General features: G+C 43.5%; 1 protein-coding gene across 1 annotated transcript; it reads right to left on the bottom strand.

Moving 5' to 3' along the window:
* Nucleotides 1–480: 480 nt before the first annotated feature.
* On the bottom strand, nucleotides 481–12,181 carry LOC128881130 (histone-lysine N-methyltransferase SETMAR-like). The gene is given in 5 exon segments (XM_054131926.1): nucleotides 481–605; nucleotides 8,693–8,772; nucleotides 11,554–11,703; nucleotides 11,866–11,903; nucleotides 11,906–12,181. Coding segments are annotated over 5 exon segments (669 nt in total).
* Between the last annotated feature and the right edge of the window lie 1,320 nt (nucleotides 12,182–13,501).

The raw sequence follows: 13,501 nt of genomic DNA on the forward strand, positions 1-13,501 counted from the left end.
ATTTTATGCGAACGTAAATTGTCAGAAACGCATGATTTCCCGGTATTGTCAAAAACAAGACGGAAACGCAGATTTTTTGATCGAAGTGTAAGTAAAGAACTTTCGCAATACGTTTGGTAGGTCTTTTCGAATGGAAAATATCCTGTCCACTACGACTTCAAATCTATTAGCAAGTTACATTAGAACTTGGATGTTCCGCGTGTATTTATAGCGATATTAGCATTTTTACCCATGTCTGCTTCCTTATTGCATTGTATCGTCACGTAGACATGTCTACATATAGTTGTTGAAACTGGAAGCGTTCAATCTGTAATCACGGTTCTATTCGTTGTTGTTGCCACTGGATGTTTAATATGTGATTTCTCGTGTTATCGCTCGTATATCGGTTGCACGAGCCGGTTTCGTGTTTCCAGACATGCCTAGCTGCGTATCTTTCACTACATAGTACATTAGTTAAAATGTAGAGACGGATTGAGCATCCTAGGTGTATTGTACGTCTTTATCAATTACTACGGTAGACGCAAATTCACCAGTTTGTTCGGGTTCTGGAGTAGATTTTACGTTTAGCTGTTCTGCTCTTTCGTTTTTCGTCTCTTCGTACGAACCTGAAGAGACGTTCTTTGTATCTTATCCATGGAGACATACTAGTAGCGATACTATAAAACGGGAAATAGTTTGTAGCATTATTTGTGGTGACGATAGTTGTAGCGATTAACCAGTATAGCTTGTATTCCTACACCAGATATCTAGATGATACGGACCTTCTAATACTTTTTTGGTTCAAAATCTCTCGTGGGACATCATATGAAGTTACACTACATTCTAAAAGTATGAGAGCGTCTTGTTGCTTGTACACCTGGTGAAACGGACAAATTAATATTAATTTTGTGGCATTTATTTTATTTGATCTGTATCAAATGTAATTACCCACCTATTGTTGCGCTATGAACATTTTTGGGTATTTCGTTCAAATAGCGTAACACAGTTTGCGATACCTTAATTGCTTTAGCGTTTCTAGTGCGTTATAAACAATTCCTCAGATACACGAGGACATTGTTGCTTTCACGTTATCTATACATATTCAAAAGGATCAACTGCAGTATCTTATGCTAACATTTCTCAGACTATTAGAGATCAAAGATGATAAACATTCATTCTAAACGAACAAGCACAGTACGTACATACAAACTGTTCTTGCGTTTCCAAAGAAGTTTAAGAATCCCTTTAATTCCATAATAAACAAGCGATTTGTTAAACAACATAAGTTACTATGTAAAAGTGCAGAACCCAAAATTATTTTCCACGCAGTTTCACTAATCGGTAGGTAAGCATTTTACGCATTAAGCGAGACTTAGCTTCATTTTACTTTTAACTTGTGATGTAAGTAATCGAAGACTACAGCAAACCCCTACTGATAATAGCACTCTCACTTTATTCCAGTACTTAACTCCACGAAATGAACTACAAAGTCTCTTTACTCGTCGAGTATATCACTTGAGTGTAGAAATTGCACACCTCGAGCCTCTTAAAATTCAAGTTGCTCAAGGACAAATCGAGTGTCCCCGATCTAGGTGTCCCGAGGCAAGAGTCCGTGACGTTTTCGCACGATTCGGTAGTGCCCGATTTGCTAAACGTACTCCAGGCGGATCTTCCTCGTCCACTTCATCGTTGTGCGATTATCTCCGCTTACCCGCCATAGATCTAATACCGTTATCTGTAATGCTCTGTTATCTTGTATCATTTGGCCACGGTGGATCTCTTCAAAGGTTACGAGCTCACGGCACGGGAGCCCACCGATTCACGGTTTCTAATGCCTCTACGGTGGTACGATGGTATCCTTACTCTTACGACTATTATTAGGCTGGCTGCTACGGTAACTTGCCGCGGAAGATTGTTTTTAATGCGGTCAACCTCGATCTATTTACCGAGTACAGAAAGCTGACTGTTGCGGCTGTTGAATTGGGGTAGTTGTTTAAGGTGTTATAGATCTTCAGATGTTGTGCATTTTATAAGTACTCAAGGAATACGTTTATACACCCCACGGATGTTCCTTTGTTATTTGTTCGGATTGTTCGTAGAAATATTAACACATCTGACTAATTGTAAGATATCCTTTTGTCTTGCAATCGATTAATCATCAGGTTCTTCATTATTTACATTATTCTTCATTATCTACCATTATTTACATAAAAGTTTTGGTAAAAGATAATGTGATACATAAATACAATAGAGCGATGAATTAATAGGATGCTCGATGTAACGCCTTCTTTTCGTTTTCATTGTGAGAACTAAGAATCTAACGTATGCAGTAATGCTTCATTTGGGTATACGTGGCTACGTGCTAATTTAGTGAATCATACTTAACCACCGAAATATTGTAACTATTGGAAGTTAGTTTTACGAATATGCTACTTGCGTTCGAATGATCACGTTTCCGCGTCGGCTGTTGCAGCTTTAATCAATTTGGGCCTGAAATTTGGTTTACATTATGGCTCGAGTCGAACTGTTGCTTCTGGCAAACGATTACCGTGTATCGTGTGTCGTGCTACAATGTTTGACATCAAGGGTTCGTGTTACGTGACGTTACATGCGACAGAGTATCGAACGGCGCAACCTAAACGTGCCAATGTTCCGAATTTATGCCATCTTGTTCCGCGGTCATTCGTAACGCCGATATTGCGACTGAAACGTAATCAACCGAGGTTATTCAACATCGGTTCTAAACATAGCTTCGTGAGCGAGTAAGTACATACTTTATTCCATCTACCGTTAACGAATACCATATTCCATCAAGCGGAGTATATCACGTACTGGCGTCATTTTCTTCGACCCTCTGGAACGCATACGGCTAAACTTAACCATTCTCGTAAGAAATACAACAACAATATCACCGTAAGGCTAACCAACATTGCTAAGACGAGCAAAGAAACATTGCTTTAAAAAACCGTAAACACTCATCGCACGAGTTTGCTAAACATCTAAAATCATAGTTCACAAGCGTCGTTTTCTCATATGTAAGCACTCATCGGAAGGGATAATCAGGCTCGATGCGTCGTTCGTTTCTTGGCGCAGGCAATTATTCCAACGTGGATACGAAGCAGCAAGCAAGTAGTATCTATTAATTCCCTAGACAACATTGTAGCTTAAAGATGGACCGTGTATAATTCGACGCAGTGATAATAAGTCTTCGCAGGCCACGTTATTCCGCATCGACTCGTTCATCATGTGGGCACGTGAATTATCACGTACGCGCGTCGAGGATAGGTTCAGAAATAACGATTCGACAGGATCTCGCCTCTTTGCGCACTTTACTTTCCAGTATCTCATCTCCTTCAGTAAATGAATCTTTACTTCGTATGATGCCGCAAACGATATGCAATAATGACGCTAATCAAAGTAAAATAAAACGAAAGGAAATAAAACAAAAATCTATAAAATTAAAATATCAAGCCAGATATTAATTCTAAGGTATTATCTACATCTACGTACACATGTGTCATCTATGGGTTATATTACACCGTTCACGATAGTTTGAAGGCTTTGTTTTCCAATGTACTTAATCTTTATACTTTATATATTCTTTTTGTAGATATCTGGACTGGCTTCCAAATTGACCATAAACTCTACTTACTTTCCAAGAAAATAAAGTAACCGAAGATGAAATTCAGCAATAGCGTTAGAGCCTATCAACTCTGAGAGTGGCCTTACGCCCTCGCTCGCACTCTTTCGTCTTTGAGAATGATGTTTACAGTATCGCAATGTCTGCTGTGAAATGTTCATTGAAATCACGTCTTGAAATTCTCTCCCCGGGTCCTAGAGAGGATGAGACGGATGCGGCTGAAGGCAAAACGGAACAATCGATGATGGCGAACCGTCATGGATGTACCGAGCTCGATGGACGTCACTTCGTTCCGAGGTCTTTATGGGGTTCCTCATGACCACGCGGAGACGTGACCTCGGTCGCCACACAGGCGGCGAGAAAAAGTTTACCGATGGATATCTTAATACCTCTCTGTGTGTATGAGGCTCTTGGAATGTCGCGGTTCATTGCGGCCTCGAATCAGGGTTGACTGGATTTGTGAGTTTCAAAAAGTCCAAGGGTTGCTGCGATGCTCCAAAACTTTAAAAACCTGGCGGAATGCACTGAGTCTTCCCATTGCGATTTTAGAAGGAAGTTGTAGGCGTGGTTCCATTCACCCCTTGCTTTACGATTCAATTCGTTGCTTTGTATGCCACAAATAGGCACCGAATATCACAGTTGAAGGGACAAAACGTCCAATGTGTTTCTGCTCAGTGGTTAGAAATGAAATGAACTGTGACCAAAACTTTTCAGGCAATTATTCTTTCCAAGAATATCAAATATTCGTGTTGAACCATATTTTGTATCGCGAGTACGATTTGTGTTTGATATGATTGAGCGGTAATGTGTGCTACTCGATATTATAAGGCAAAAGGTTATTCCGATCACGTAGAATATTTTTTCGGTAAAATTCCAGAATAGTTTGCGTAGAGGATCAAGACTCGAAGGGAAGCTGGAATTTTGGATAAGATGAAGATGATGTTTGAACGGATTAAAGCAAAATTGAATCCGAATTTTTTGGTGATAGAAGGACAATAATTTGGAAGATTATACAAAATTAAACTCAGCGACAGACTAATACAGAGTATCTATCACTGATAAAATCAATAATGAGCCACGTGGATCCACGAGACTATTGACATACATGAATTCTTTAGAACAATGTTATCTATACAAGGGATTTACATTTACTGTGAGGCAAAGAATTAAGAAGATGACGTTCATTTTGATAGTAGGCGAGAAATCTGGTATGAAGCTTTTGGCGAGAATGAAGCAATTGCTGATAGATTATGATTGAGCGTGAATAACTCAGTGGACGACGGAACCTCTTTTAATATTACGTATGGAACATCTAAAAGTCGATATCAAATAAACGAGACAAACAACGGAACACCTACCGACCTAGAATTTCCACGATACCTTCATCTATAAGTCTTTACATAATTTAAAGAAGTGAAAATGGCCTAGATCTACTTCCAACACGTGTACAACATAAGACTGCACCTGCATCAGTAGAAGAGCTTGACATTGATGGATGAGATACTTCCCTCCAAGTCATAATTCTCCATCCAATTACATTTGCAGCTATTGTATTTTGCAGACTGATTGCCGATAAAAGAAAATTGAATTTCTAACTAATCTAGAACGAAACGCCATACATCTCGGGCTGTTTACAAGTGTCACTTTTTGAGAAAAAATTATTAATACCTAATTCTATTAATACATTGAATTTAAAGAAATGACTTCGGGAGAAGTACCTAAAAGTAGCATCAAGCTTCGAAGAATGTTTCAACGCAAAGTTGTATAACAAGTAGCATGAATTCATCTCAAGACTACATACTTCAAAGAAAAGAGCAAACAAAGGTCTATAACTTACTAAATCCCCCTAGCTAAATATTTTCGTTTCGACTCGATCCTTTCGCGTCATTTACAGAACACTGCACCATCCGAATTTTGAAACTCCATTTCCCTAAAGTTCGATAAAGACAGAAACGACTAGCCTAAAGGGCCCACTAAAATATAGACACACGCGTATCAAACTTTGAGACTTTTGGTAAAAAAAGTCCAAATAAAGAACCAAATCCTGCCAAAAACAATTGGTACACGGTCCAAGGTGTCGTTGGACTCGAAGCGAACGACTTTTATACAAACGACACAAAAACGGCGAAAAAAGCGGTGCACGCTTCGCGCGTTTGATTTTTTCTATCTATCACACGGCAGTGTTGCTTCTTTCGAACCGCGCCGCTGCCGAATGCGTTATTATCGCGACGATCTCGATCGGATCGCTTTGGCGTCCTTGTTCGTGGCCCACCCTTCTCTCTACCCTCTTTCCAGCCGTTTCTCTCGCTCCAGCTCCGGAGGCAGCCCTGAAAATCGTCGGGGAACTTAAAGCACCTCGTGCGAACGCGGGATCGTTTGGACGACAGCGGTTCGAAACGAATCGATGAAAAATAACACCTGTCCCGCTCTGGCTGCCAAGATCGTAAACGCAGCTCGATATATATACACGGACGGGCTAGAGGGGTTCCCGTAGCACCGAGAGAGATCCGTACCGAGAAAGAGGCTGGAGAAACGCGAACCAACCGCGGCACCCCGCGTACGTGTTACACGCACGACGTTGGGTAACGGAGAGCGTCTCAGTTAGCAGCGAGCTCGGTTTGGTTTATAGCCGTGCGTCCGATGACAATGTCCACGCGGCTTTAAATCTCCCCCTTTTCGCCCCCTACCCGGCCGACCCTGCTGGACCGCAGCGAGCTTTCTTTTTTGCCTTTGCATTATATCATATTCCATCCCTTCCGTCGCGCGTTCCTCCGGGTTGCGACGCCGTGCTCCGCCTCCTTCACCTCAGCCTTTTTCCTTCTTCTCCTCTCCTCCTCCTCCTCCTCTTCTTCTTCTTCTTCTTCTTCTTCTTCCTCTTCTTCTTTCCTTTCCACCGCCGCGGTTCGTCCTGCTTCTGCAGCATCGCCTTCTTTTTTAACCCTTTTCGCTGCCCCCTTCGCTGTGTTACTTTATGCGTGCCGGTGTCCCCCTCCGGGCGATCCCTGCCGCGTATAACTCGCTGCGCGAAGGGACCATGGCGCGCCGGCGTGGAGAACGAATGTTTATGCACTGATAACTGACAGCACCCTGGCGCGGGAAGTCGGTACCGATCTCCTCTTCTGGGATTCACCGCTGAGAACGGCTGCGGGTCCTGGGAGACCGAGCTTTGTTCCGGGGCACTCCAAATCACGTGACTTTTTAATGGGTTACCACCGTAGTTCTCGAGACTTGTTGCTCGCTGACCACTGTTCGTCGATCGTACCGATTTGTGCGACTATTAGGCCAAGGAGAACGACGTTTGATCATGGGAATAGGTGTATCCTCTTGGTAACACCAATTCTATCTCAGACATCGGAAGTAACGGTAGATGGAACCACGATTATGGCGGAAAGATGGAACTATTAAATCTTGGAATAATCAACGTAAACGATCCAACGAAGAGGTCGCTAATACGTTATTTTTTTACTTCTTGTTGTCGCTACTATCGTAGATGAACGTCACGATGCAACTAGAAGAGTACCAAGTATAAGTAGCACTGTTAGACTTTGGCTGTGGTTTGTACCACTTAACGCAAACCATCCATTTTGTGCGATGAGCTAATGGAAGGTGGTCTGCCCTGACTTATGTTCAAACAGGATCCTCTGATAAAATCTTCTAATTGGCGAACGACGCATCGAGTGGTCCGCTGGACTCTCTAACTCTACACTCGAACGGGTAATTGGGCTCTAGAAGGGAACTCCATCGATACTCAGACCTAACTCTCGCGGTGCCGAGAGACATTCTATCGCACGAGCCTCTTCCAGGGTAAACGACCGCGACGAATGTCCACGAAAATCGGATTTCCTCTCCGTCGTGAATCACTCCCCCGCTAAAGACGCCTCCTCGGCGCTTGGCGAGAGAAGGCCGCGAGAAAGGCACGGTCGCGCACCCATTTTACGATCGCGATCCGTTAATTCAACGGTCTCGAGGCGCTGCTCGCCAGGAGATTTACGGTGGTGCTTGGAGTCCTGCCCCGTGGATGAGCCTACGACCCCTCTCCTTTCTCTCTCTCTTTGCTCCTCGTCCTGGTCCCTGGTCCTGGTGGGCTCTCTCCATCGTCCTGGCCGACACATCGTCAAATCTGGTCTGCCTCGTTTCGGGCCGACAAGGCTTCTCTCCGTCTAGTATGACAAATGTTATCCCTGACAGTAAACGTCACTAGTTTAGGTGCGATGATTCACGGCCTCCTGGGCATAAGCGGGCGCGAAAACCCCGAAGGGCCTGGCCAAAGCCGTGCGCGGGCTTATTTTATTTGCGGCTTAATTTTATGTGCTCCTCCGGATGCCTCTCGCGCCGCCTCGGTGCATTATGCACACTCGTTGCGAGATTGAGGTGCGCGAGGCCAGGGAGAACCAGTCGCCGCGATCGTTGCCGGTGACACCGGTCAAACGGGATTTATCGTCGCTCCTCTTGTTAGTTTTGATGCTAGAAACCCCTCGACGAGCTCTATTCTCCCGGCCAGGTTGTCGCGTGGGTGGACGGAGACATTGTTCGCGGAAAGTTTCGTCCACGCGTTAATCGTGGGTAGACAGAGGCTGGAGAGAGCAGTTACTCTTGGGAGCTACGAAAATTGAAAAGTTTCTGCCATTAAGAGACGCTGAACACCGGTGTTCAGGTTGAGACGCTTTCATAGGAGTCCTATTAAAGAAGATGTAACGCGAGGGAATACAGAGTGAAGCCAGGAAGTCCTGTCGCGAAATTTATGAGGCGTAGTCCGCGCGTTCAAAACGAAAGAGGAGTTCGTGATAACTACTGGTGTTGGAACTGTTTGTCTTTGAGATGCAGCCCTTATTGGTTCGACAACTACTTATTTGTAATGTTTGAATGCATTGGATTTCACGCAGAATCATCCAATTAATTTGATGTGTAAACCGTCTCATCCGGACTTGTCATCACTCATATTAGGTAGACTGGAAAGTAATGTCGTTTCTTTTACACTAAATTCAAACAAATTTTTGATAAATTTCTATTTTTAAGCAAATTTGTAATCGCCCTCGTTATCAACAGCCACCTAGTGTGCAAATTTTAAAAGACCGATAAAAATCAACGATCTGTTGTGTGATAAACAAGGATTTAAAATTGCAAAAACGACATTACTTTCCAGTCTACCTAATAGATCCAAGCGTCATATTAGGCTGTCAACTTTAAAATTACTAAAGATATTGAAAAATATATCAAATTAAAAGTGTACTATTTTTGGAAATCTCTTCTTTTCTAGTAATTTACAGTCCTCCAGAAACAATTAAGTTACATTTGTAACATTTTTTGAAATCTTTTATAATTTAAAAGTTACAAAGGCATGAGTAAATATATGTGATTTTTCCCTTATAATATTAACTATTAGACTAGTACTTGTGAGAATTTCTACAAGACTAAGATTTTATTTTGGGACAATTAGAAACTACGTAATCTAACATTTGCTTTTATATTTATTTTCTTAACCTTATCCAAATTTTCTAATTCAAATTTACTTTCTTTAACGTCTCTCCTTGTAAATTAATTTTCTTAGTTTCTTAGCGAAAGCCCTATAATAGTAATACTGTAATAAAATACAGTATACTTCTTAGCTTGAATCCAACAACAGCTAATCAAATCTCGAACTACCAACACTCAGTATTAAATACAGTTATTTTTCTTCCCTACCGTTGAAACCTTCTCAGAACCTATCGATCCGATCTCCCTCTAGATGCTTTCAACGCATGCCTTTGAGATCGATGCAGAACACTATTCGAAGTCGCACACGCAGGAAAATAATGGAGCTCTCGATCGAAACGCGTTGTGTTGGGCGCTATGAAGATAATCGAAACCAACCTCGGTTATCGAGAGATCCTCGAGATCAAAGTCTATGCTCCTCCTATGGTTAATACAATTGCGAAGGTTCCTCCGCATCACGGAACAATAGGGAATGCGGAGTGACACGACGTTCCGTATCGTTCAGTGTCCTACATACTCGTCTCGTTGGAGCGAGGTCGCTCAGAGGGGGTCCTAGCGTCCAGTCTACGTCGACGTTTCGTTTAAAACACACCAACCGAAGGAATTTGCCTCCATGTCGGACTCGTCGACGGGCAACCGTCCGATCGTAACAGATTTCTCAATATTTCTTCGGGACCGATCGGCCAGAACGCGTCGGACCTTTTACAGCCATTCTTTTGATCCCTTTCATCGATCTGAACTCTCCTCCGTGTGCACACCACGTTGGTCTCACGAGCGTAGCCGCGATTTAATCCCTTCGGACTTCACGAGGCGCTCGTAAAACGACATCATAATTCCCATTGAATGTCCCTGTCGTAACCCCTGCCCGACCCGATCGCGCTTGTACCTTGCTCACCGGACGCTATTCCTTGGACCGTAATTTCAACCGATCTACGGCTGACCGACGATCGACGATCGACTGCCGATTTGTTTACCTTATCGCAAATATCAGGCGATCCGAGTTGCTCGTGAGTTCCAGAACGTTCTTTAATACTCGATGTGCCCTATTCGAACTCGTTCTCCAGTTAAAGCCAATTTCGTACACCGGCAATTCGTAAGTACAGACCGAGCTGTAATCCCTTTCGACAATTTTGACTGGCAGGACTACGGAAGGGTAAACTCGTTATGCCTCTGGCGCTCGTCTCTCTGCTCTTCGGGCCACGTTTGCTCCTCGCCCGCCCGAGTAGCTGTGGTACAAGTCGGACATTGCACGAGACCTTTGCACGAAACCTTTGTACTAGAAAGTGTACTGCGCCATAGAGTATTTTTCGATGTCAAGAGCCCGACTGTCTATGGATGGATTTGGTGATCGAAGGTGAATAATAGTAAAGGGAAGATGTATCATCCAACAATATGTATATTTCCGTCGTTATTGTCGTGCTAAATTTATGTTGGTTGTATTTGTATATGCTCAAACTTGTTTGCATAGGTTCACTCCGGTTTAACCCTTCAAAGATAATCGATGTGTATATGCGTTCGAAAAAGAACTGGTATAACGGAAAGACATGCGTTTAAGAAATTACAATCTGCAATAAGAAAACTTCGAATCATTTGCATTTCATATGTAACGCTTAACATTAAAGCGCATCGACCGCAAAGATTTAAGAATGATTTTCTGTAACCATAATATAAATTCAATTGAAAAATTAAACGGATTAACAGATTTATCAGTCTGCTAAGCATGCTTACCTATCCTATTAAGTAGAAATTATTAAAAAATGAAACCCTCGGTGATCCTATATAGAGCTTGTTATTCATTAAGAGTTCTACCGACCTAATACTATCTATTAGGGTGTCCCATAAGTTTCTTCCCTTTTTTTGATGCGAAATGAATACACGATATTTGTTGTTTAAGGTTGATTTACTATGTTATATATGAACCGTTCTGTTCTATAACCTCCTTCAATCTCTCAGGAAGCCTCATTATGCCCTCTTTCCAAAATTGTTGAAGCTTACTTTCAAAATATTCATCTAGGTGCGCTTTTATTTCGCTTATGGATTTGAAAGATTTACCACGGAGAGAATTTTTTAAAGAGAGGAACAAGTAATAATCGAATGGAGCAAGGTCTGGGGAGTACGGAGGGTGAGGTAGAACGTCCCAATCAAACTGTAATAATTTTTGCCTTACGGCCAACGCAACATGTAGTCTTGCGTTGTCGTGATGGAATACGACACCTTGTCGGTTCGCCAATTCTGGCCGTTTTTCTGCTATGGCGGCTTTTAGTTGATCCAGTTGATTGCAATATTTGTCAGCATCGATCGTAATACCTTGCGGAACGAGCTCGTAGTACACTACACCCTTCCAGTCCCAAAAAATGCACAGAAGAACCTTCTTCGGATGAAGCCCAGGCTTCGCAACAGTTGAAGGTCTATTTTCTTTAGACCAAGTGCGTTTTCGATGCACATTTTGATACAAAATCCAGGTTTCTTCGTCAGTGACAAGACTCTTTAAGAAAGGATTTCTTTCGTGTCGCTGAAGAAGCAAATCGCACGTAGATACGCGGTTCATAAGGCCGGTGTCCGTCAATAGGTGTGGAACTCAAACTTCAAATCAATTCGCATATCCCATCTTGATTGACACGTTGATCGCCACGTCACCCATATGTGGGTGACAGTGCTTTTCACTGAAGAACTAAAAAAATTAATTCTGAAAGTTAAGCTTCAAAGAGAACGAACTTAAATGAAATTTAAATTCTAGCAGAAATTTTCAAGAATATTTCTCTGGCAGTCAACGTGTTAAATGCTCATGTACCGTTGTCTTGGGAATGGTATAGTGGCATTCACTATCTCACGCGCACTATATCGCGGATTTTCAGCGAGCACAGTCTTGATAATGTCCGTATCCGTTGTTGCTGGGCGGCCGCTGCGGTCTTCATCTTTCAACTCAAAATTGCCAGCTCTAAATTTCTTAAACTAATTGCGGACGGTCCTAATAGTTGTAGTGCCACTCCTGTAAACGGTGGAAATCTCGTCTGCAGTGTCCTTTGCACTATTGCCTTTTTTAAAGCAATGAAGCATAACATGCCGCAAATGCTTCTTTTGGCTCTCCATATTGAACGGTGTAGAAAAAATTTTAAAAGAGACTTTGTCACCAACGAAACGTACTTTGAAAGGGCTCTGGGATGACTGAAACCGATGCCATAAACGGCTAAGAGATAAGCCTACATGTTTATATAAACAAAGCCAGTTAAAGTCATTCATAGCGTGGCGCGGAAGAAACTTATGGGACAACCTAATACCCTGGCATGAAGAAAGCAACCCAAATTGGAACGGCTTGCGGCAGTGAATTTCCAAGATAAACGTCGTCCCAAAATTATCTTCAAGCTGGTATCAACGCGATGCTGCACGCATCTGCGGACGTTTCCAAACGAGCTTCTTCCAATTCCGAAAGCAGTGCATCTCTCTCTCTCTCTCTCTCTCTCTCTCTCTCTCTCTCTCTCTCTCTTCCTCCTTCCCTCTCCTTCGCCCACTCGATTACGGTCACGGCGTGCTTTACGCCCGCAGGGATCCGTACTACGAAAGCACCCCGGTGACCCCAGTTGCTCGTAAGAAATTCGAGGGCGTCGTAGCCGGTGCCTGGAAGCCGTTTGTTTCGTTGTCGTTGCGTCGTTTTGTGCACGGGGCGCCGTATACCACCGACGGCCCATCCGCCGCTGGTTCCTCGTTTTCTCTCTCGGAGGGACATCAAATAAATCACGGACTATCGTCTCCCGCGGAACGTTTCACGTCCGCCGGCACCGACAGTCCCTTCAGCTTCACGAACAATTCGAAATGGTTTCGTGCGCGAATTCAGAACTTATGGAATGCACTTTCAGGCAAGAACTCTGCGAGCAGTGGTGGCGTCGAGCGGAGGATCGAGGAAGGAGAGGAAGATAGACGGAAAGAAAGAGAAACGACGAAAAGGGCGCAGAGAACGTAGGATTCTCAGGCGGGAGAGCAGCCGACGTTGCTGGTTTCGTGGCGAACGCTAGTACGATAGAAACGTTCGGAATCTCGGTGACGTGATTATCTTTCCCATCGTTCGCCGCTTTCGCAATCTCGGTTAGATAATTACGCTATAAATCGCGCCGATGAATAGAGCCTCCCTCTCCGTGTATCGCGCGCAGGAACGTTACAACGACCTTTTGTGCGGCTCTCCTCCGCGGCTTGCTGCGGCCCGAAGCTCGACTTCGCGGTATCTCGCCGTAAGGAAAATTTTGACGGGAGAATGGGAGCCTGGGACGCGATATTTCAATTCCGACGCGGAATTTCTCCGCGCCGTGTCTCCGTCGTTTCACGATCGTATCTGAAAAATCTCCCCTCGACCGGTCCCGCGCGCCCTCGTGCTGCTAATCGTTTATTTTCCTCGACCTCCGACCCGCCGCTCTTATT

This window comes from Hylaeus volcanicus, chromosome 1 (assembly GCF_026283585.1).
Source record: "Hylaeus volcanicus isolate JK05 chromosome 1, UHH_iyHylVolc1.0_haploid, whole genome shotgun sequence".
NCBI lineage: Eukaryota > Metazoa > Arthropoda > Insecta > Hymenoptera > Colletidae > Hylaeus > Hylaeus volcanicus.